At 45.4% G+C, this 24,668-nt stretch overlaps 1 protein-coding gene across 5 annotated transcripts in view; it reads right to left on the reverse strand.

Moving 5' to 3' along the window:
• GREB1L (GREB1 like retinoic acid receptor coactivator) overlaps positions 1-24,668 on the reverse strand; it is a 268,214-nt gene that overhangs the window by 15,556 nt on the left and 227,990 nt on the right. For all 5 annotated transcript variants that reach the window (XR_013443367.1, XM_078060543.1, XM_078060541.1 and 2 more), the window contains 10 exons: positions 21,197-21,330; positions 17,927-18,266; positions 12,637-12,752; positions 11,855-12,099; positions 8,756-9,342; positions 8,455-8,557; positions 5,790-5,945; positions 5,371-5,510; positions 2,788-2,949; positions 2,412-2,616 (listed from right to left, as the gene is read on the reverse strand). Coding sequence is in view for 4 of the 5 variants with exons in the window: in XM_078060543.1 (XP_077916669.1) it covers positions 2,412-2,616; positions 2,788-2,949; positions 5,371-5,510; positions 5,790-5,945; positions 8,455-8,557; positions 8,756-9,342; positions 11,855-12,099; positions 12,637-12,752; positions 17,927-18,266; positions 21,197-21,330 (2,188 nt within the window). In the remaining variant the exon portion in view is untranslated. The remainder of the gene's footprint in view (positions 1-2,411; positions 2,617-2,787; positions 2,950-5,370; positions 5,511-5,789; positions 5,946-8,454; positions 8,558-8,755; positions 9,343-11,854; positions 12,100-12,636; positions 12,753-17,926; positions 18,267-21,196; positions 21,331-24,668) is intronic.

Here is a 24,668-nt window from a genome sequence, read left to right on the forward strand (position 1 = left end):
GGTTGGGATAAATGGATGATGGGCATTAAGGAGGGCATGTGATGTAATGAGCACTAGGTATTATATAAGACTTCTGAATTACAGGCCTGTACCTCTGAAACCAATAATACATTATATGTTAATTGAATTTAAATAAAAGTTTAAAAAAATGAGTATACTTTAATAAAGAATATTATTCAAAGATCTAAAAGATAAAAATAAAATTTCTGTACAAAGGATATAATTAACAGTGAAAAGCAACCCATGAAATGGGAGAAAACATTTACAAATCATTAGTAGCGGTTAACATCCAGAATATATAAAGAACTCCTACAAACAACAAAAAATCTAATAAAAAAAACAGTGAAAGGACTTGAATAGATTGTCCATAGTAAATATACAAATGGCCAAGAAGCACGTGACAAGATGTTCAACATAACTAATCATTAGGGAAATGCAAATCAAATCACAGTAAGATAGCATCTCCTATCTATTAGGATGGCTATTATAAAAAAAAAAAGCAAGCAAAAGACAAAAATCAGAAAATAATTATTGCTGACGATATGAAGAAACATTTTGCACTGTTGGTAGGAATGTAAAATGGTATAGCCATTATGGAAAGCAGTAGGTCAATTCCTCAAAAAATTAAAAACAATTACCATATGATTCAGCAATTCCACTTCTGAGTATATACTCAAAAGAATTGAAATCAGGGTTCCTAAAGAGATACTTGTAAGTCTACGTTCATAGCAGCATTATTCACAAGTGTCCCGTCAGTGGATGAATGGATAAAGAAAATGTGGTGTATAAACACAATGGTGTATACTCAGTCTTAAAAAGGAAGGAAATTCTGACACATGCACAATGTAGATGAATCTTAAGAACGTTTTGCTGAGTGAAATAAGCCAGACACAAAAGAACAAATATTGTATGATCAAGCTTAAATGAGGTACCTAAAGTAGTCATTCACAGAGATAAAGTAGAATGGTAGTTGTCAGGGAGAGGGGGAAATAAGGAGTTAATTTTCAGTGGTATGGAGTTTCAGTTTTGCAAGATGAAGAGAGTTCTGGAGATTAGTTGCAAAACAATGTGAATATACTGATTGCTACTGAACTGAACCCTTAAAAATGACTAAGATGGTAAATTTTATGCTCTTTTTCCAAATAAATTAAAAATAATTTGTATGTATTTCATTTGCATATATGTTAGTTTCTCCTCAAATTGTTGCAAAAATGGCAAAACTGGCACTAAGCAAATTCAGTCAGATCTGGGATGAGGAAATTCACCTAAACATCGGTAAGGCACAGAAGGTAATTTGAGGATCATATTCACATGGAGAAATATTTGAGTTAGTTTGGTGATACGTGGTTTTGGAGAGGACAGAACCAGAAATATGTAAAACCCTTAATCCACTTGATATAAAGTTACAAACATGGAAAATAAAATCCTATTCAAAACTAGTTTTTGAAAATATTTTAATCCCATATTAAAGCTAAGGTTTAAGGACATGAAAAGGAATGGAAGGGAGAACAAGAAGAGAAGAGACTTAGGAAGGGAGAGAGATTGACAGATCAGCAGAGGGAGAGACTGGGGGTGGGTTGCTGTGTTGGGTTGGAGATGAGGGAAGATGAGACCCTGGAGAGAAGGATGTAGATTTAGAGATTTAGAGAAACTACTCAGGTCTCATCTGCATTCGCTCTGTTTCTGGGCTGGATGTTCCTACTTCCCTCTAACATGTCAATTAGCAGCTGTTCATCTTCAGCCCTTCAGAGACTGCATAGAGTCAGACACCCATAGGAGCGGATGGGGAAATGGTTAAGACCTATGATGCAGGAAGTGACCAGACACAGCTCTGAATCCAACTGGAGGTCTCCTGCTTCCCACAGCTCTGTCACACGCTCAGATAACCATGTGCCCCTTTGATGACTCAGCCCATTGCTCTTAAACTCTGGGGGAAAGCGGGAAGGACTTCCTCCAGATGCTTTTAAGATGACTGCCATAGGCAGTAATGATGCTTCCAATTTCCTGTTGTACAGAACCCCTCTTAGAATTTGCCACGTGCCTTTAAAATGATTAGCAATGACTCGGGGACACCTCCAGATCCCTCCCGACCACAGTGAACTACTACCTCCCCTCCTCCTCACTGTTCCATTCCTGCAGCAGCAGGCCCAGCCCCGGAACATCAGCAGCTGAGGTTGGGAAGAATCCAAAACCCTTCCCAGGGTGCTCAATCTACCAGTGACTTCTTTAGTCACTAGCCTTCGGAAGTTAAAAATTCTGCACAACTGCAGATAAAGGGAAAGGAAAACTCAAAGAAGAATCAAAAGTCCTTTGGTCAGGAGGACAGGACTCTTTGGTGAGGCAGGGGAACCGTGTCCGGGGAATGGAGCTCACTTGACCTTTCAGCCCTTCACGTCCCAGGGGCCCCTTACCCACGCCTGCGTTATTGAACATCCCAGGGAGCACCAGCATGATGTGGTTGGGCCAGTACTTGCGGTACAGCGGCATCTCGTATTCTTTGACCACCAGAAGATGCAGGTGGCTGATGCCCTCCATGGCGTGAAAGAGGTTTAGGAGTCCATGCTCATGGCGACCACTGGAAGGAGTGAAAATAGGGCTCTTGACTGCATTCAAATTCTGCTGAAAGGGAAAACAAAAAAAAAAAAAAAAAAAAAAGAAAAGAAAAAAGAACCAGAGACCAAAAAGGGAAATTAAAACCCTTAGATTTAGGAAGTTTGGAGAACCCAATCTAGTATGTCGGGCCTGTCTGTCTGAAATCAATGTTCGCATCCAGACACTGTCACCCACCTTGTCAGAAACCAGGGGCAGCCGCATACTCTCCAGGTGTTTGCCCTGCTTGCTGAAGACAAAATGACTCTCTTTGGATTTGGGAATGATGAAATAGAGCTGCACCTCTTCTCCCAGCATAGAGGAAGAGAACGTGAATGCGTGAAGGGTGGAGTCGGACATCTGTGTTTGTAAAGAAGAGAGGAAAGGGATGTAAGCTCATGGTTTGCAAACTTCTAGACCACTCGTTAAGAGAGTTGTTTTTAAGAGAGGCAAACTAACCTGAACTTCTAGAGGCCACCAGATCTGGCTGTGCCTGCAACATCGGAAGAGTTGGAAAGGCAAACGCTTCATCTTTTAGTCACTACCACTGACATGAGAGCCAAGCATCTTGCCTCTACACAGCCTCTCCGAGGATGGAGAAGTTTCTGTTGCTTGGCACTGTCTTTGAATTCCTCATGTTCTTAGAGCCACTACCGCTCGGCCTTATGCAGAGGTTAAATATCCCTGTGGGATGCCCTGCTCTCTGAACATTTTCAAAGGTGCCCAGTTATAGGGGGAAAATCACTTCCATCTATGTGGATCAAGCTAAATGAATATCATTTTGCTAAGTAAAACATTAGGGCCAACATTAAAATGCGTCTGTGGCCCCATCTTTCCTAGCTACAGTAGAAGCTGAAGAAGTTTGAACAGTCACTTAGCCTAGAACTCTGGCTTCCAGGAAAGGACCATTTGACTAATTGAAGGCAAATATAAATCTAATTTATTTTTTAAACTGCCAGAAAGTTGGGGCACCTGGCTGGCTCAGTTGGTAGAGGACGTGACTCTCGATTTCGGGGGCCAGGGGTTCAAGTCCCATGTTGGGCGCGGAGCTTAAAAAATAAAAACTAATTTTTGCTACGAAGTTCAAATGCTCGGGGCGCCTGGGTGGCTCAGTCGGTTAAATATCCGACTCTTGGTTTTGGCTCAGGTCGTGATCTCAGGGTTGTGGGATCGAGCTCCACTGGGGGCTCTGCGCTCAGCACAGAGTCTGCTTGGGATTCTGTCTCACCCTCTCCCGTTGCCCCTTCCTCCTCTGAAAATAAATAAATACATCTTTAAAAAAATAATAATAAAGTTCACATGCTCTCTCAGTAACCCAGCTCAGTGAATAATTACATAAAGGTCTTTAGGTGCTTTACAACACAGTATGGGGCTTCATGAAAGGGTAGCATCAATTTTCTGCAGCAGCTAGTAGAAATCAGGTAAATTTCCCAAAAGTTTTAACCTAAATACTATGTTTCATAGGAAAATAGTATTATAATTCTTCCCTTAAATTCTAGTTCATTTTGCTTCACAAGTGTGGGAATATACTACTTAGTGAATACTACAATCATAGAAACTATATAAACAGGATTTTTTTTTTTTTTTTAAGATTTTATTTATTTATCTGACAGAGAGACACAGCTAGAGAGGGAACACAAGAAGGAGGAGTGGGAGAGGGAGAAGCAGGCTTCCCGCCGAGCAGGGAGCCCGATGCGGGGCTCGATCCCAGGATCCTGGGATCATGACCTGAGCCGAAGGCAGACGCTTAACGACTGAGCCACCCAGGCGCCCCTATAAACAGGATTTTTAATAAGTTTTCTAAAAGCTTATGATTTATAGACCGGAGACTTGAATCTTCTATATTCTGTAAAGCATTGTGAGTGGATTACAAACTAGCCCACCAAAAGTTTTCAAGAACACCAAGAAAACAAATGGGGCATAAAAGATAACTTGTATTAGAAGAGCAGAATGACCAATCCAGTTTTCCAGTATATCCCTTCTAGCACCTTGTGGGAAAAGGGTGAAGACCTGGTCTTCCAGAGCGGAAGCAAGTTTGGGGGAAGTCCCGTCAGCATGTCCTACAGGAAGGAAGAGTTGTTCTAGGCGTTCAGAACCAAGTCATAAAAATCAAGAAGGTAAAGTGGGAGAAAGCAACATAGAACTTATCCCCCACATGGGCTCTGGACTACTGTCATTTGCTGCCTTCCCCACCTTTTGTGTTTACAGATGCTCTGGCCAAAAAGAAGCCAAAGACTATGGGGTATTGGCTCACCTTCTGTGTTTCTACCTCTCACTTCTCTCTAAATAAAAGGTAAATATTGACCCCTCCGTATGCCTAGTGATCAAGACCACCCCACACTGGAGTAAGAATATGACTCGGTCCGTGCCGATCAGCAGACTTCACAGCTCAAAGGGCACCCCATGGACTTGTTAGATAAGAGCACCATTTTTGTCAACAACCCAACGTGGGAAGAAGGCCCTTTCACCAAATATACCATACTATCTCATTTTTTCAGGATCACAGATAACAGCCAACCTAAACACGACACATGCAACCATTTCGATAAAGTGACTTCAGAGGCTAAAACTCAAGTTTCTTTCTTTCCCTTCTCCTCCCACTGCCCATAATCCTAATGAGCTCAAAGTAATTAATTGCTTCCCACATTCTGCTCACAAATGTGTAGCTCCATCTCGTAAATCAGGTGTCATCTGTCTAGGGCCCGAAACTGGGAGCCTTCTTTTTCAGTCCTGACACACAAGATCCATGTTGGGCAACAGGCAAGGACAAGGGGGCCACACCTGGGAGGCAGAAGTGAAGTCCATGTACTGGTGGCATTGCTCGCAGTGGTGGAAGGTGTTGTAGGCCGCATACTTGGTCAGCATCATGGACACGGTTCCTCGCTTCCTGGGCTCCTCGGTTTTGGCATCCTTTATTGCTTCTGCATATCAAGGGGCAAAAAAAACCTTGCCATGATGTGCATGGAGCCCTGGGAAGAAAGTCCCCCATTCCCTGAAAGGCCTCTTTCAAGGATTCTATAATTTATTCCCAGAGAGTCAGGTATGAAAAGTAAAAGGTGATCAATACACGTGTAAGAGAAGGGAAAAGCAGGAGAATTCCTTTAAACTGCTCTCAACGATTAAACTGCCCCAGGCCTCCTGCCTTGGTTTAGGTGCCCCTTGACCTGCAGAGGGGTCCGCCTAGCTCTGCTGGCACTGACCTTGTTTGACCCCTGCCAGCTTCTCTGTATATACCAGGCTCATCAAGCTGTACTTGGGATCGTGCACACTGACGTCAAAGGGCATTTTACGGAAGCTCTCGATGTCAGGCCAGGGCTCGCCCTCCGACTGGCTGACTTCACGGCTTTCACTGTGATCTAGGACAAGAAAGAAAGTGCGCAGAGCAGCCAGACTGACCAGCCTCCCAGCCTATCTCCCAAGGGTCAGGGACGAGAGGTTTTAGGAAACATGACCCCCAGATGGGTGGACAAAGGCATTTCTGAAAAATGATCTCCCATGTCCCAGGGCAGGTGGGCCCAGAATGATCCCTTCAGGCCCATGCCGGGAGGGACTCATGCCCTCACTGGCCCCAGCATGAACCTCTACAGATCTGGTCCACCAACAACCACTTCCAGGAGATCAACTGGTCTCCCACCCCAGCTCCCCAAATTGTCTGAAAAGCTTGTTTAATTTTAGTTGATCTAAATTCTCACGGTTTTCGTGGTGGGGTTTTAAGATATGGACCGCCTAAGAGATTTTAGGGATGCACTGAGCAAGATTCCCAGTGTCTGCTGCATAGGAGAATCACCCGGGAGCTTGTAAAAGAAATCCCTGTACTTAGGTCACCACCCCCACAATCTCCCTTAGTCCCCAGACACCTGTCACGGCAATTAAAGCTGCTTAGGTGGCTCCAGTATGCTGTCAAGTTTCAGAGCTACTAGCCCCAGGCTTGAACGCAGACTGCTCCCCACTACTGCACAGCGACAGCCGCCGCCCTCAGTTCGCAGGGAGCCCCGTTATTGTAAGAATTCCAGACGGTGTGCTGGAAGTGCTCAGACATGGAAGGCGAAGGGGTGTAACCAATAGAGGATATTTATTTGTTACTATTGATAAAATTCATAAGATCCAAAAGCTTAAGATAACTTTCAAAGGGAGAAAGAGAAAAGCTTAAAAAATAAAAACCTAAAGACTACAAGTACAGTTATTTTTTTAACACAATATCATTTATGTTTGGGGCACCTGGGTGGCTCAGTCATTAAGCGTCTGCCTTTGGCTCAGGTCATGATCTCAGGGTCCTGGGATCCAGTCCCACATCAGGCTCCCTGCTCGGCGGGAAGCCTGCTTCTCCCTCTCCCACTCCCCCTGCTTGTGTTCCCTCTCTTGCTGTCACTCTCTCTCTCTCTCTGTCAAATAAATAAATAAATAAATCTTTAAAAAATAAATAAAACCCAAAGCTTATTCTAGTTTTGTTTTGTTTTTTAATACCATCGTGCCTCTCCAGAGCACCATCGCATTCACCTGCACTAAAATGAGGTAGAAGGAATAAAGCCAAGCTAACGGCACTTCTCACTACAAAGGCCCGGTTTGCCGGTCACACCAGCTGTGGTAGATTCTCTCACAGCTCATCACACAGATTAAAGCCCAAGAGCAGTGTAGCCGGATCTGAGGAGAAAATTAAAGGTGTCGTTGTCTTGTGGAGCCCAGGTGATTTGTGGGAAGGTTGGTGAGATGACAGGTCCCTCTTTCCTTCTCCGTCTGGTTCTGCCTTTGCCCTCTTGGTCCCAGCCCCCTCCAGGCGGCCCTGAGTGTTTCGAGGCCAACTTGGAGCTCTGGGTCCCCTCTGTGGTGGGCCTGGGGGTCTGGTGCAGCTCAGGTGGGGACACAAACAAGGAGAGGCAGGTGGGAAGATGGGATTGTGTGTGTGTCTGCAATCATGAAGGAGTGGAAATAGGGCCGAAAGTGATAATACAATGATTAAATATGGCTGATTTTGCCTAGTCTTGCTCTGGACTGAACTAGTCCCTTGGGCTTGTCACAGAACAAGTCCAACTATTTAGGACAAGCAAGTGGGGTGAGATCTGAGGGCCCATCTGACAGAAGATGCCAAGGCCTTTCCCTTTTCCAGACTCATCTTTGAGGGGCTTGGAATTCTACCTGATTACTTCTACTGCCCATGCCCCCTCCACCCCCCTTCCAGTACAGGCCACTGCTCCAAGACGTGAAGCCACAGTTTGGAGGCCACACTGTCCTTAGCTACAGAGCGAATGCTGGCTGATCCTGCTCACGCTCACTTTCTGGCTCTGCTGGCCAGGCTACCCGCCCGTGGAAGCCTCAGGTGGCAGCTGATGGGGAAGGGCTGAGAAGGGGGATACAGGAGGAAGAGGATGGGAGATAATCTTTTTGAAAACCAGCCCCCACAGCCCTGTCAAGCACTAGCTCCTGCATCTTACTGCAAACGTGAAGGGGTTTGTTTATGGCACTAGGTTTTGGTTCTGCACAAAGTTTTAATTGGAGTAATCCATATACCTGCGCTCAGAGCCTGCTGTTAAAGCAGAAGTAACCAGCGAATATCGGACATGCCCTGGACCCTGAGCAGAATGCCGCAAGTGAATTTTACACCCATATAAGCAATTAATCCACCTACGAGAGCTTTATAAAATGCCTCTCTGCCCCCAGCCTCCCGGTGGACGTTAAGAAGGGGAGGCCGGAAGTGGAAGACTCCACCCCAACTTAAAGAGCTAAAAAGTGGCCATAGTGTCCTCACAACCGTTCGCTAGCAGGGCGCTCTTGGCCTCCCGATAACCCTGCACATTCGGCACCGGGAAAGCCCGCAAGGGGACTTGGCGTCAGTGTCTTGTATCTCGGCCCGCGGCCCCCGCAACTCACCCGCGTTGATCTCTCCCTCATCATACACATCCACCTCCAGGAGCCTGATGAGCATGCGGAAGAGGATCCTAAGGAACTGTAAATAGGAGCCGGTCTTTCCCACCTGATGGAAGTATTTTTAATTGGGGTGGGGGGAGGGGAAGAGAGGGAAGGAGAAGAGAGACGAGATTTCACACCTGGGCTCTTGGATCTCTCCTGCCCCTAAGAGGCCCGAGTGAGGACCTCATCCCTCTGGGTCACCCCCCACCCCGCCTCGCGCGGCTCCCCCGCTGCCTTCCTTCTTGGGGACGGCGGGGCCTACCTGAGGGGGGCCGGTCAGCAGCAGCCGCCGGGGGTGGCAGGTGCGGGCGCCCGAGGCGTGGTCCGGCTGGTTGCTGAAGTCGGCGTGGTGCTGCCGAGCCGAGGTCCACTGCCGGTAGTAGAGGGACTGCTCCTCGCTGCTCATGTCCTTGTGCAGCAGCGGCCGCAGGGAGCTCACCCAGGCCACGTCGGCGTGCGGCAGCAGCGAGGAGGACGCGGGCGGCTTGCCTCCCCGCTGCGAGCCCAGCAGGCTGTAGGCCGCCTTCGATAAGATCACGATCGGGGGCAGGGCGGCGTGCAGGCCCCTGCAGCCCTGGGGCGGCTGCCCGGGCCACGGGAGGGCCCGGGGGCCCGAGAACAACGACGACGACGACGACGACGACGGCTTGGAGGTGGTGCTGCTGGCCATCTGGGGGCCCAGGGAGTCGCACTCCTGCTTCAGGGTCTCCCCAGCTCCCGCTGTGCCCGTGGAGACCCCTTCATCCAGCCCCACGCTGTTGGCCGGGCTCTGGAAGCTGGGGGTCAGGGACAGTTTCTGGGACTTGTCGGCCGTGCTGGAAGAGCTCACCCCGTTCTCCATGATGGAGCCTGGAAGAGGACGGACGTACCCATCAGCAGGGCTCTGCTGTTTACTGCCCGGCTCCCTCCCTGCATGCCGGCCAGGCTAGACCGCCTTTCTCCGTGAGGGCTGTGGGCCTCTCCAGTCCCAGACGCTGCTTCCTCTGCTGGCTTCCTTGAGCCCAGGGTGCTCAGGGCGCCCCGGGGGTAACTATACCTCGAGCTCCTTTTCTAAATCCTACCCCCATCTTTGTAAATGGTGTAATGTTATTAAAATATCCTCGGTGACCTCATTTGAATATGCCACCTGATTCATTCCAGGACCCTGACCAATACAGGCTCCACGTTCAAGTTCTGCTCCGGGGCACTTGCCACCTCCTGGGGTCCAAGGGTCTCACGCTTCTGGTTGTGGAGAAGTGGCCCGGGTGGTAGCCACTTCCATGGATGCCCAAACCAGCGTGGGGAAGGTCTCCATGTGAAAGAGGATGTAAGGCACAATCTACACTCAGTGAGGTCTTGCTTTCATCCAGAGATCCCTGTGCATTTGGCCAATTCACTTCAAATACGTTTTCCCCTCTGATGGGTCAGCCACTCTTTCATTTGTGGACAAACCAAAAGCTCATACGTTCAGGACGGAAGGCCCTCTCTCAGCTCACATTGATGCTCGAAGGCATGCAGGTCAAATCCCAACCTCAGGAGGTCCCAGAGGGGCAGCCAGGAACTGGAGGTTGCTGTAACTAAGTCACTCCACTTGCTCATCTGACTTTTGTGTCCTTCCATCTTGCATGAGAGCCTGCTTTTCCCCTCACAGCCCTGGCCTTTAGAGCCTGCACACTTTGGGCAGTGAGCTTCCCCAAGGACCCTCAGAGTCAGCCCACGGCTGAGGGATGTGTGCTCAGTGGTGGGAGCACAGGCAGGCCAGGTTGTCCCCGGAGGGAGGGAAACTGAGCAGCAGAAGGCAAGCCATGACCTTTGTGCCAGTTAATCGGAGCAAGGACAAGACTATGTGAGCCTTGCGGGGCAGCTCTGGAAGTGCAGGGAAAGGGGAGGGTCTGACTAAAGAGCCCCAGGAAGGAGGTAAACATCCCCTCACCTCTCCCTTGCTGATGCTGGTATCCAGAAACTTCCAAATGTGATGGTCCCCCTTCCCTTCTGTTACTCTTTACTAGCCCCCAAACCTCTTGCCTTTATTCTGAACTGGGCTCAGGGAAACCACTGGGGAGCCTGGAGTGCTGGGGTTGGAGGAAGGTACAGCCTGGACCCCTGGCTGAGGCAAGCAGCTGGGCACACCCAGTAGAACAGTCCTCGTGCTCTTCCAGGCGGAGGGTCCCTATCAACACAGAAAGCCCCATAGATGACCGCCTCTTCGATTCCCACAGCCATCCAGCAGCAGCTGCCAGGATGAACAGACTCACGAGGGCTGCTTGCGACCTGAAATCGTCTGTGTGTCTGCACGTATGTGTTATGATGATGGAAGAGGGGAGACGTGGGAAAGAATGTTCATAGTGGTCTTCTCTGGTCGTGGGGTTTTCATTTTTATTTATTTATTCATTTATTTTAAAGATTTTATTTATTGAGAAAGAAAGCGAGAGAACACGAGGGGGGAGGGGCAGAGGGAGAAGCAGGCTTCCCGCTGAGCAGGGAGCCCAACTCGGGGCTCCGTCCCAGGACCCCGGGATCATGGCCTGAGCCGAAGGCAGATGCTTAACCAACTGAGCCACCCAGGTGCCCCCTCTTTATTTATTTTTAAAAGTAATCTCCACCCCCAATGTGGGGCTTGAACTCACAACCCCAAGATCAAGAGTCTCATGATCTACTGACTGAGCCAGCCGGGCACCCTGGGGTTTTAATTTTTAACCTCTTCTCTATCCTTTGTTACATGCTCCAAGTTTTCTATGTTGAGTTTTATTACTTTCCTAATGAGAAAAAAAATGGAAACAGTGCTGCATTTGCCGTAATATCATTTATCAAAAGACGGCTCGTGCTGGGCACTGCCAGAGGCCATTCAGTGCCGCGCGGGGAGCGAGGGGGGCAGGCTGCAGGCGGCTCAGCACAGCCAGTGGCCCAGGGGAGCCTTCGGTCTACAAACACTTGCCGTTAACTGCTTATCAAAGTCATTCATTCACTCATTCATGCATTCATTCAAACAAGTAAACACCGTGCCAGGTACTAAGCCAACGAGCACAAACTTAACAGCTTTCGGATCTAGACGGAAAAGAAGGCTTCTGTGCAAATCTCAGATGTATAATATCCATGAGGTGATTAAGGGTGGAAAAGACTTGGGAAAATGGTGCAGGCTGAGGTTGGTAAAATTTATTTATTATACTTAGCTTATTACCAAGCTCTTCATTAAATGTTTACCCCGAGAAGTATTCTGTGGCTGTTCAACAGTTATGTTTTCCAAGTGTCTCTCCTGGGGACCCGAGGTCTGGACCGGATGCCCGAGCCACCGAAGGCTCCTCTGACGTGCCTGAGGGGTGTGAGTAAATGCCCCCCCCCCCCCCCCCCCCGCCGCCCCCGCAGACAGCAAGCAAGCACTGACCCGAGGTTCCGGTGACAGCACTGCCGTTGCTCTGTGGCCTCTCCAGGTCGACCAGCAGCTCCTCGGCATCGTTCTCACTGGCGGAGGCTCTCTCCTGCTCCTTCCCGCTAAGGTCCAGGGCAACCGCGGGGCCCCGGATGACCTCTTTGGAGACATAGCAGCACGCCAGCCCCACCTCCTGCTCCAAGGCTGTGCGCGTTAAATAGCTTGAGTCGATGAGCCGGAGGTCACAGTACTTCAAAGACCTGCACGTAAGTCATGATGTTTTGGGTGAGTCCATGTGGCCACTTCCTCCTCCCCAAGGACAGACTAGAACAGCAGTGCCCGGCTCGTGGGCTTGTACGGAACGCGCGGATGGCGCCGGGAAGGCGTCCGCGCCGATGCCTGAAGCCCAGGAAGCATGCGGCTCGTGCCGTCATTGCCGCCTTCGGGTCCCCGGGCCCTGGGCCCCTAACGGGCGTGGGAACGGCAGATGAAGAGACACTTCATCCAAGTAACGAAATCCCAGTTTGGGGCAGATGCTTTCCCTCCCTGCCTCTCTGGCGGCCCTGCTTTGATGCGGAGAACTTCTCACGGTGGCTACCTTCCATTTGCCCAAATGCTAGGCAATCTCTGGAAAGTCAAACAAAGGGTCAAGGAAGGGTGTGTGTCTTTTCTCTCGGAGGAAAGCGATTCTCGTCCTCCTTGCCCAGTGAACGAAACGGCTAAGTGTCAGCCAAGCTTGAGCCATCAGCTTAGCTGGGCAACTAATGGAGAATGGGAACTGACCGTTCACATCGTACCTGGGAAAGGTTTCTCCAAGAGGGTCTTTGCCAGTTAATATCACAATACAAGGAAGACCTTCTAAATCCTGGTATGTCCGAGGGGTCCACTCTTCCAGTTCACTTCCTCTCCAGGTCTGTAGAAAGGGACCCACATGATAAAATTAAAACCCCTTATTTAAGTTTCCACTTCTTAAAAGGTTTCTAGGTCCAGATTTTAGATGCCTTTGTGCTTCCAAATGACTTCCAGTGTGTGTGTGTGTGTGTGTGTGTGTGTGTGTACTAAATTGCTACTAAAAAGCGTAACAAAGCACTCTAGAGGAATGTGGCCTTCAGTCTTATCTCAATAGGATAAAACAGGAGACCTTGGTGTACATGATGCAGTAGGCACGCAGGCCAAAGCAGCATACGAGGTGAACAACCCTGGTTAAACTACCTGACTCAAGGCTCTCAAATACACTTTCTTCATGTAATGGACAGACTCTCAGGACGGACTGACTGAAAAAGACAGTTTCAGTTATGAATGACTAATAAAAGCATCTCAACAAGACTCCATGAAGACAGACATTTTCACCAAGAAAATCATGAAGTTAGTTACCCTTGATGGCTATTTCCCCTCTTTCTTTCTATATTGACTTTCAAAATAAGTGACAAGTAATAATTGGCTTGGGGCTCTCAAAAGTCTCTCTCAAGAAGGCGAAAAATATAACCAAATCTGGACCAATAAAAAACAAAAAAAACAAAACAACCCTGTCCCTTACTTAGAAGAGTAAAGCAATTAGCTTATGGTTTCACAAATAACCTATGAAGCATCAACTTACGATATAGATTAACACATATATACACGTGTATGTATATCTTTAATAAATGGAACGGCCAATCAGTGCGAAGAAAAAAAAATCCCACCAACTTGAAAGATGTTCAAAAGTGAAAAGATCTTATAGATTTTAGAGCAGAAAGAAAATAGACTATGTCTTAAGTAGATAAGGTGGTTTTTATAAAGTGTCTAGCATCTAACTATGCTCATAACAGCTTCGCAGCAGGAGTTACTCTAGGAAATAAACTGATATTTCTGATAATGCTTTAGGGAACAAAGAGTAAGAGGTGTTAAGTAATACATACACTTTATTTTAAAATAGACAGGTACTTCTTTTGCTAAACACAAAATGGGATAAAGAAATCTAATAGGCAAGAAATAATGTCATAGGGTTTGATTAATGATTTGTTGGTGTCTAGATAAAACAGCCTTTAGAAATAAATATGCCCACAATTATTCGAATAAAATGTATATAATTTGTGGGAAGCACTCTAACCTTATTGCCCAGGTTTTTTTTTTTTTAATCATATATTTGTATACCAAAGGGAAATCAATGGATCTGTTTAGCTGTTTACAAATTTGAGAGACTTTTTTTTTGTCTTAGAAAATCAATCTATCCAGGGTGGCTCACTGGGTTAAACATCTGACTCTTGATTTCCGCTCAGGTCTTGATCTCAGGGACGTGAGTTCAAGCCCTGCATTGGGCACCACGCTGGGTGTGGAGCCTACTTTAGAAAAAAAAAATCTATCAAAAATATTTGTTTAAATATTAGAAGAAAGGTACCTACAAAAATTCAGTTTTCCATACATTGTCATGTCAAAGTGAATATAATAACACTTTGATTTAGAGTAAACAATTCTGGGAACAGGAATCATTTTACTTATATAATTTTGCATTGGACTCATGATGTCCCTGACACTGAGGTTCTCCCTGAATGGATTTTATCTCCCAGAAACCATCCATTGATCATGGTTCCACAAATAATGAGGTCGTTATAATGATGGTATAAGGGATATTATGTTTTACTGTACAAAAAGATTTATTTTTACTTTTTATTTTTTATTATTTTTTTTAAAGATTTTATTTATTTATTTGACACAGAGAGAGAGAGAGAGAGCGAGAGAGGGAATACAAGCAGGGGGAGTGGGAGAGGGAGAAGCAGGCTTCCTGCCGAGCAGGGAGCCCGATGTGGGGCTCGATCCCAGGACCCTGGGATCATGACCTGAGCCGAAGGCAGCTGTTTAATGACTGAGCCACCCAGGCACCCCCCAAAAGATTTATTTTTAAAAGATTATTAAAGAAATCTTGCTTTTACTCTTGACCAATCAGAGCTAGCCAAACCACTGCAACATGCTTTTCCATTCTGATGAATGATGGCCACAGTTCTTCAATGGACTGACCATGCCCTCAGGATGATTTCACTGCAGAGCATATAAAACAACACAAAAGACGGGGTGGGCACTGAGTTCAAGGACAATATGGGGCTCATGGCCAAGGAAATTTGATGAAACTTCACAGGCCTTCTGGAGGAACTGATTTATTTAGATTTAAGCCTGGTATCCTTCCAGAATGCTTGTCATCACTTGTAAGTCAATCACAACACATAGCAGGATAATTAGAGGGAAAATAAGGCCATCCAATGGAAGCAGAGGCAGAGGATGTTACCCAAGACTACAGATAAAAGGCACATCTACCCACCCATGCCATCCTGATAGTGGTAAGGGAGGTTGGTAACTTAGAGATAAACATGAAGGGGTGCCTGGGTGGCTCAGTTGGTTAGGTGTTTGAGTCTTGATTTTGGCTCAGCTCATGATCTCAGGGTTGTGGGATCAAGCCCCGGGTCAAATTCAGCACTCAGCAAGGAGTCTGCTTGAGGATTCTCTCTCTCCCTCCCCTTCTGCCCCTCGCCTTGCTCCCGTTCTCTCTCTCTCTTTAAGTAAATCTTAAAAAGAAAGGAAGGAAGAAAGAAAGAGAAAGAAAGAAAAAGAAAGAAAGAAGAAAGAAAGAAAAGAAAGAAAGAAAGAGAAAGAAAAAGAAAGAAAGAAAGAAAAAGAAAGAGAAAGAAAACATGTGAAGCAGAAACCACCTGGCAAGTGGCAGTCTTGCTTAGGATGTGACCATTTCAATGGGATTTCGTATTTTTACTTCCACACAAAGAGAGAGTATAAACAGGATGGACTGATGTGATGCAGTGGTTTTGACACTATGGAAATCTCTTTTTGTGGCCAGTGTCTGGCAGCTACTCATACAAATTGAGATATAACTGTTCTGAGAATTACTTGGGCCCCCCTTCATGTATGGCACGTTCTCAGGGCTCACAGAACCACTGCTGTCTAAAGGCCCTGAAGGTGATTCTGATGTGCTAGCAGCCAGTTAGGACTCTTGATCTTGGGGTTGTGGGTTCAAGCCCCACTCGGGGTGTAGAGATTACTTAAGAAAAAGTTAAAAAAAAAAGAACCTCAAGTCTTGATTGTGGTTTTCAACCTATGGCCCAGAGGGGTGAATTATTTAGGACCAGCTGATTTATACTGACTTAGTGATTGGCATTTTTGAAGACTCTCAACGAATGACCTCAACTATAGGTAGCTACACTTGATCAGTGTCATGGAGACCCAGAGAAGATTCTGCAGCCTCACATCCTCTTCAACCATCTCCTGCAGATTATTTGCCTTTCCAGATTCTTCAATCATTAGTATCATTCAAATTGTCTCAAGACATACGTCTCAATGAATCATACTGTAAGAAGAGTTTCAGGACTCTCATTTGTTATTCATCCTAGAAATCTCGCAGTTATGTGGTCTATAACTATAATTTAAAATTGTGAACATTATATCTACATATGAAATATAAATGTTTCAACTTCCACTAAATATAGGGTTTCTATTTTTAGACAGATTTATTTGTTCCAGTTGCTTATCAATCTAATGTATTTTGTTTGCATTTTGGGATTATCCCATTTAGGTTAAGCTAGTAGAATACAATAAAAAGGTTTATGTTTGCAAAATGCTTTATGAACAGTGAATAACATCCTCAAATTAGAGCTGAGATCATACAGTCCAACTCTCTCATTTTGCAGGTGGGAAACTGCAACCCAGGGTGAAAATGAGAATTGCCCAAGACTATGTGCTTTCTTTTCATAAAATCTGTGCCAAAATAGATTTTTCTTTTCTTTTTTTAAAAAAGATTTTATTGGGGCGCCTGGGTGGCTCAGTCATTGGGCGTCTGCCTTCGGCTCAGGTCATGATCTCAGCGTCCTGGGATCGAGTCCCGCATCGGGCTCCCTGCTTCATGGGAAGCCTGCTTCTCCCTCTCCCTCTCCCTCTGCTTGTGTTCCTTCTCTCTGTCTCTCTGTCAAATAATAAAAATTAAAAAAAAATCTTTAAAAAAGATTTTATTTATTTATTTGTCAGAGACAGAGCGAGCACGAGCAGGGGGAGCGGCAGGCAGGCAGAGGGAGAGGGAGAAGCAGGCTCCCCGCTGAGCAAGGAGCCCAATGTGGGACTCGATCCCAGGACCCCAGGATCATGACCTGAGCTGAAGGCAGACACTTAACTGAGCCACCCAGGCGTCCCAAACTAGATTTTTCTTAACCCAATTTAGCTCAGTATTTAGTGTGCAGGGTACAGATACCATGCTGGTCTAGCTCAGACATCCACTACTTAGCTTGGTATCATACCTATATATATGCAGTTATTTTATTATATGCTTCCTAATGGCTAGGACACATTAGATTATAAAAGTCCCCAGAAAAACCTGAGCAGGGCATAAAGTAGGGAGTTAGGTGAGTTGATTTAGGAATTCTGCCTGTCCCCTCCATGCCTACCAGGAGGGGTTAAGGAGAAGCAGTCCCACTGGCCATGCGAGGGGGTTGACCCGTGCTCATGCACTAATCCCTCTGCAGTAGGCTTGGAGAAGTCAGACCAGCAAGCCTCAGAGCTGGGCGTCAAAGCGAGTTCAATGAAACAACAAAGCGTTGAAGAATCCACATGCAAGAGGGTGGGGAATAGCTCTATATGAGTTCTAAAGATAAAACAGAATACTTTACCTACTGACTCTAGACCTGAGCTGACAGGCTAGGTAGACAGAAAAGAATTAGTGAATTGATGTCACTTAAAGGCGAACCCACAGAGGTCTGAGAGAACAACTTACCTTTCTTTCTGAGAAAACAGATGGCCGTGGGCTAGATGCATCTTGAACAAGGTCAATAAACATGGGGTCAAATTGGGTCATCTCATTTTTGCACCTGCAGTTGGAAGGCATGGAAGACCAACTGCACGCACATGCTAAAAAGGGGGCTCAACAGAATCTTAATAAACCGGCTCCAATTAGGGAAGTGTACATGTCCCTTGGTTTAGCCTTAACACTGTCATGAAGATCAAATCAACACATGTGCAAAACTCTACTAAACTCAGGCCTCCGAGCCACCTAGGTGGGGTTCCTAGAAAACAGAAACAAATGATATTTCAAAGGAGAGCTGTCCAACCATTGCTAACCTTTAATCGCGCCACAAAGTGCGTTGCGACACTGAGTTCAGAGGCGGGGTTCCCGAGGATGATCTCAAAGCGGTACTGCAGCCCCAGCTTGTCGCGCACCTCCTGCAGCCGCTCCTTGGCTAACATTGCCAACTGCACGGAGGGCACCCTGATAATGAGCATGTGTCCCCTCCCACTTCTCGTCTTTCCTGGGGAGCTGATGAGGTCATCCATAATGCTGAGCGTTTCCGGTGTGCTGTGGTCTCGGAGGGACGCCATGGTGGTGAGAGCCATCAGAGCCTCTGAGTACTGCTGGATGAGAAGGTAGCAGCGGACGACCATGCTGTGCAGCCTGGGGTACCTTCAACAGAACACAGGGAGCTAGAACTTGGGCAGCAGGACCAGCTGGCACAGTAAGGTCTCTGTGGGAGGAATGCAGACCCAGCATGGTGGGAAGGGGTTACCGATCAGTGGTGGGCTGGAGCCCTAGTATGACCTTGGAGCCCACATCGCTAGAAGGAAAAGTGGAGCCTTCAACGCCTGTGAGTCAGAAACTGTTGGGATACGTACAGCAAGTTAAAGAGGTTTAAGGATGGTCTAGCGACCCTAGCTTCTCTGAGTGTGGTCTGTGGACCAGCAGCTTCTCTGAGTGTGGTCTGTGGTCCAGGAGCAGCACCACTTGGGAGCCTGTTAGAAATGCCAAATTCCCCCACCCCAGATACCTGAATCAGAACTCACAGCCTGACAAGACCCCCAGGTGATTTGTATGCACAGTAACTTCTGAGAAGCACTGATCTAGTCAGGTTATTTGTTGACAGAGTCATAATGGATCATCCCTGGATCCTAACCTCTTATTGGTGGCACTGAGTTAGAATGGTGGTGTTGTCAGCTTATTTCTCTGATATTTAAAACTACAGTAAAGAAAATTGAGACATTAGTATCGTGTTTGCAAAGTATCAGACAGAAAAATAATAATTATTATTACTAATAATTACTAATTTGATGGTAGCCCCACAGATAGCAACTGTATCTTCCCATAAAATGTGCCTTGGTGCCAGAGAAAACTTGGAGCTGACTGGAGAAATAGCACCCCCTAGTGGTGTAGCCTCCTAACACCCGAGCCCTGCTTAGTCAAGGGAGCCTGGCAAATAGGGGTGTCCTTGCCTCATCCCAACACCCATTGGTACTCCACCCCCACCCTGCCTGGACTGCCAAGTAAGAGGATCACTTTGTTCAAATTGGCACTTTTTACAGCTACAGAGCAGGCAGAAAATTTGTTTATGAATTATTTATGAGTTACTCCTCAGAAAGCCAGGCCTGCTGGCAAAGTGAGTACAAATGGGCAAAGAGGACCCCTTTGCAGGCACAAGGAGGTGCTGGTCAAGAAAAGAGGTGCTGGCAAAATGAGGATGAGCCTGTGAACTTTCTTTCTGGTTGCCAGCTGGTAGCCCAGGCAGCCGCCTAGCAGCTGGGTAGGCCATGGGGTGGTTCGCCTTTGTTCCACTTTATAATTCTATTTAAAGTAAAACAAGTGGTCTGCCAGCCTTGCACAGAGAAGCCCAGGGTCAAATACCAGTTAGGGTCATCAAATGAATAGCATGGTTTTGAAGTACTTCAGAGTTGGAAAGGACTGTGGATGCCCTGGTTTTGACCACTCCCGCTCCTACCAGAAGGAGAGTGAGTTAAGTGGCTGAGAGAAACTGGCTACTTGCCCAAGATCATGCAACTGGTCAGGGACAGAGCTGGGTCTGGACTCACTCAGTTCTCTGATAATGTCTCCTTGCATTGCAAGGATTTAGTAGGTTGGGGAAAAGTGAAGAAATCCTTCAGTTCACTCAATCCTGGGCCAGGTTCTTCAAACGCTCAGTAAATCACAGCTATAACTAGCTTGAGTGACTGGGCTGGAAGAAGTGAGCACACAAGATCCTTGTTTAAAGCGTTAATGGATGGGTCAGGTAGGTAAGCCAAAGTTAGAACACATGGTAACTTTGATCTACAGGCATTTAGATCTCACACTCTTAAAGAAGTATGAATTTAGAAGGCAAGAGTCTTCACAACCTGTTCTGTTTGCACTGAACCGTAATCGTTTGTTGTATTGTAAGTATTACCAAAGTTGTAAGAGAAGTTAACAGGATTGACTCTGAATGACGCGACCAGAAGGGAGGGGACGTTCCAAGCTGGTGGATGCAGCAGGGGGGTGGGAAATACTTAAAAGGGAGACTCATGGGACGGTTTTGGAAACGTTAAGATCACATGTGCTGTGGAAGGATTAATGTCACAGTGTCCGTTAAGTCTCCTTAAATCCAACAGCTGCAAAAATATAAAATCCTACTCTGAGGCTTCTCCTTTTGTTGGTGCAGCATAATAACTCACTGGTAGGATACAGCCACCCATCCTCATTTTTATTTCTCTTTCTTTTTTCTTAGCAAAGTTATAGAACAGATTGTTAAGTAGGTGGCTCGTGGTTAATTGGAGCCAATTTGAAGAACAAGAGCTACTAAAAATTAGAATGTGCCTCATCAAAAAGAGTCCACCTGCCCCCATCACTGGAAGGTCAGACAGACTATTGCAGCCGAGGGCAGGGAGGGCCCTCTACCAGGTTACGTAAATTCCAATGCCTCTGTGATGCTTTGAGTCTATGCTTCAAGATCAGAGAGAAAAAACAGGAAAACCCTTTACTCTCCTGGAGTTTGACCAAACTTGGAAAATAAAAAGAAAGCAGAGGAGACAGAAAAGTTATGATCTTTATCTTCCAAGGTCAGGCACTGGAGGAGGCACATTAGGAAGGAACTGAACTCACTTCAGTGATCTAATCACTCCTAATTTTCTTCAGTCTACACTCCAAATCTCTCATAGTAAAGTTCAGTTTTTACTGAGTCATCTAAGGGTACTTGCCTGTGGTGGATAGAGGGGAAAAGAGAAAAAGAAGAAGTGTAGGGCATACGGTGGGGGAGGCCACCCCTCAGAGAAAGGGTCTTTAATCAGCAAATTCCTCTGTCCATCTAATCCCCTGGTGGTAGCAGTAAAGCATGCTTGGGAGATGATTCAGAGCATGGCAAGTGGTTCTAAGTCCCACTCTGGGTCGCTAGTTTCCTTTGTTAGTCTTGGATGATCACAGAAAACCTCTACGAGTAAAAGGTCATCTTAGGAGAGGCTATTCTTATTCTGCCTTTGCATGTCATCTGCACAGCTGGAGCTCCACAGAACTCCCTGTGACAGTGACACAAGAGACTTTTGGCTATTTTAGACACACAAGTACAGCTAAAGTAAAAGCTGAAGGTCCTTACTTACCTTTCCAAGAGCGTGTTCACCATTTTTTCAAAAGTCTCATCACATCTCAGAAGGGGGCTTGTGATGCCCCACTGTAGAGACTTACTGTATTCATTCAAGCCGAAATACAGCTTCTCCTGGCAGCTCATGTCCTCCTGATTCAAAACAGAGCCAAACCCAGTGAGGAGAAGATGAACAGATAAAGAAGATGTAGTATGTATATGTATATGTCCACACAATGGAATATTATTCAGCCACGAGAAAGAAGGAAATCCTGCCATTTGTGACAATGTAGATGGACCTTGAGGACATTATGCTAAGTGAAATTAGTTAGAGAGAGAAAGACAAATACTGCATGGTTTCACTCATATGAGGAATCTTAAAAAAAAAGAAAATTGTCAAACTCATAGAAGCAGAAAGTAGAATAGTGGTTGCCAGGAGTGGGGGGTGGGGGAAGTAGGGGATGGGGATTAAGGAGGGCACTAGTGGTGATGAGAACAGGGTGATGTATGAAAGCGTTAAATCACTATATTGGACACCTGAAACTAATATAACACTGTAGGTTAACTAACTGGAATGAAAATAAAAACTTAAAAAAACATAAAAAAATGATGAGGCTTTGCCATTTGCAACAACATAGATGGAACTAGAGGGTATAAGGCTAAGTGAGATAAGTCACACAGAGAAAGACAAATGCCATACGATTTCACACATGTGGAATCTTAAAAAACAAAATAAATGAACAAACAGACAAAAAACAGACTGTTAAATATAGAGAGCAAAAATAAATATATCAAGTAAGCAAGCAAACTGGTGGTTGCCAGAGGGGAGGGGGATGGAAGGGTGGGGGAAGTAGATAAAAGGGATTAAGCGGTACAAAGTTCCAGTTACAAAATAAGTAAGTCACAGAGATGAAAAGTACAGCATAGGGAATATAGTCAATAATCTTGTAATAAGGTTGCTTGGTAACAGATGGTGACTACACACCATGGTGAACAGTGAGTAATGTATAGAATTGCTGAATCATGATGTTGTACATCTGAAACTAACATAACACTGTATGTTAATTATACTTCAATTAAAAATACATAAAATAACTATTAAAATAAATGTCTTATAATTTAATGTCAATTATACCTCAATGAAGCTGAAAAAAAATTTTGTTTCATTATATAACCTGATATCAACTCTACAGTTATCTCTGGGGCAAAAACCAAAATTTCTTTTCCCTTCAAATGAACTTTAATATGTGGTTAATGTTGACATGTTTTATTTGTTGTTGTTGTTGTTGTTGTTTTTTAGAGAGGGAGGGCAGGAGGGGCAGAGGGAGAGAGAATCTTAAGCAGACTCCACATCCAGCACAGAGCCTGACATGGGGCTCGATCTCACAACACTGAAATCATGACCTGAGCTGAAATCAAGAGTTAGATGCTTAACTGACTGAGCCACCCAAGCACCCCATGTTGACGTGCTTTCTTAAGGCAGATGGTAACTACACAGATGGTTTGTTTTCTCTTTGCTTTGTTCAGGCATCTTCTGAGGAATAACATTTTTAGGCTGGTACAGTCACTGGTCAGACTTTTCCCTCATAAAGCCGCTCTCTATACTGATACTTATCTATAGAACTCTCTGGAGATCAACAAACTCAAAAACTCTATTACAAAAAACTTCTCTGACATCATCTAATGATGGTAATTCAGAAAAGCTTATTCTTTTACAAAAAATATTTATTTAGAAATGGAATCTATACTTTTCTGCCTTCATAAGCAGAATTCACTGTATTTATCCTCCTTTTTTTTTTTTAAAGATTTTATTTATTTGACAGACAGAGACACAGTGAGAGAGGGAACACAAGCAGGGAGAGTGGGAGAGGGAGAAGCAGGCTTCCCGCCAAGCAGGGAGCCCGATGCGGAGCTGGATCCCAGGGCCCTGAGACCATGACCTGAGCCAAAGGCAGACACTTAACGACTGAGCCACCCAGGCGCCCCTATCCTCCTTCTTGATGACTCAGTCATTACTATGACATGAATATTTTGGGATGTGACACAAAATTTCCCTGAGAGGATCCTGAGATGTGTGACAAGCTGTCCTTAAACGTAAATAGCCCCCAGAATATTAAGTAAGCTTTTTGAGTTCATGCATCTGCTTTTTTTTTTAAAGTTTTCTTTCCTCTTTTCTACTTTAATTTTTCCCAGTCATTTCTCCTAGCTGTCATGTGTCCTATGTGTTTTAGTCTTACTTTTATTTGTTATGTATTATGTATTGACATTTTTCTTTAAACACTCTCCAACTCATTTCATAAAGGTAATACAATAGCTTAAAACATAAGTTAAAAATAAAGTAAGCAATCAGAGGAAGAAGAAGCAAGGGTAAGACAAATAAGATTGGGCCAGGGATGAAGCTAGTGCTCTCAAAAATGCACACAAGAAGGTTTTGCAATTTTGTTTCTGAGTTTTAGTAACTCAGAAAAACAGATAAGCAACTGTGTGATTTATAAGGTCCATATGACAGAAGATAAAGCATTTATTTAATTGGCAGCTTTTCATTTTTTTGTGCACCCCCCCCCCAACCAGTTATTCCTGCTTGTTCTTACAGGATCTTATTCGAGAGTAAATATGCTAGAGGACCACAGCATGTCCTGTAAACAGTGGAGCCTCAGAGGGTACAGCGAGGGGCATCTATTTTGGAGGCTTGGAAGCCTTTTTTTGTTTGTTTGTTTGCTCCCTTCCTTCTGGATAATTGTGTCAAGTAAGTCATTTCAGGATGAAAAAAAGTCATTCATCTGGGTTTCTCTCCTTATGTGGATTACCGGTACAGAGAGAGTGGAAAGGCTTTCTCATCCTGTCCTGCTTCTTTGGGAAAATACAAAATCCTACTCCAAGCCCGCTGTTTTTCCTGATGTAGCATTTTCACTCACTGGGTAGGATGCATCCACCTGTCCTCATTTTAATTTCTCTTTCTTAGCAAAGTTATGGGGTGGGTTATTAAACAGATGGCCTGTACTGGAGGCCAGTATTTTTTGGCGTATTTTTTTCAGTAATCTATAAAGACTTTATAGATTAAGAACTAGATATACTAAAAATAAGAATTAAATGTGAATACTTAACCCAATTTGTTAGGTTTGCATTAAACTGTAACTGTAGTTTTCTAAGTATTATAAACCTTGTAATAGATGTCAATGGGACCCCCTTTAAAATGTGTTTTACAAAGCTCTGAATGATGTTACTTGAAAGAAACATGGTGTCCCAAGAATCACAAATCATACTGAATCATTATGTCTTTTGGGAAAATGTCCCTTCTCCTACAAAACAAAACAACAACAACAACAACAACAACAAAAAACAAAAAAAATCTCCCTCCTCCCAAAGTCCTACCCTCCCAGTGACCCTCACCTGCAGCTCTCCCTGTCCTCTCGCTGCTGTCCTTGCTTCTCGCCAGCCAAATGCTCTGCTCCCTGGAAGGTCACCAAAGACTCCTGAGGCCAAATCCAAAG

This window comes from Halichoerus grypus, chromosome 13, assembly GCF_964656455.1.
Source record: "Halichoerus grypus chromosome 13, mHalGry1.hap1.1, whole genome shotgun sequence".
In the NCBI taxonomy this organism is placed as follows: Eukaryota; Metazoa; Chordata; class Mammalia; order Carnivora; family Phocidae; genus Halichoerus; species Halichoerus grypus.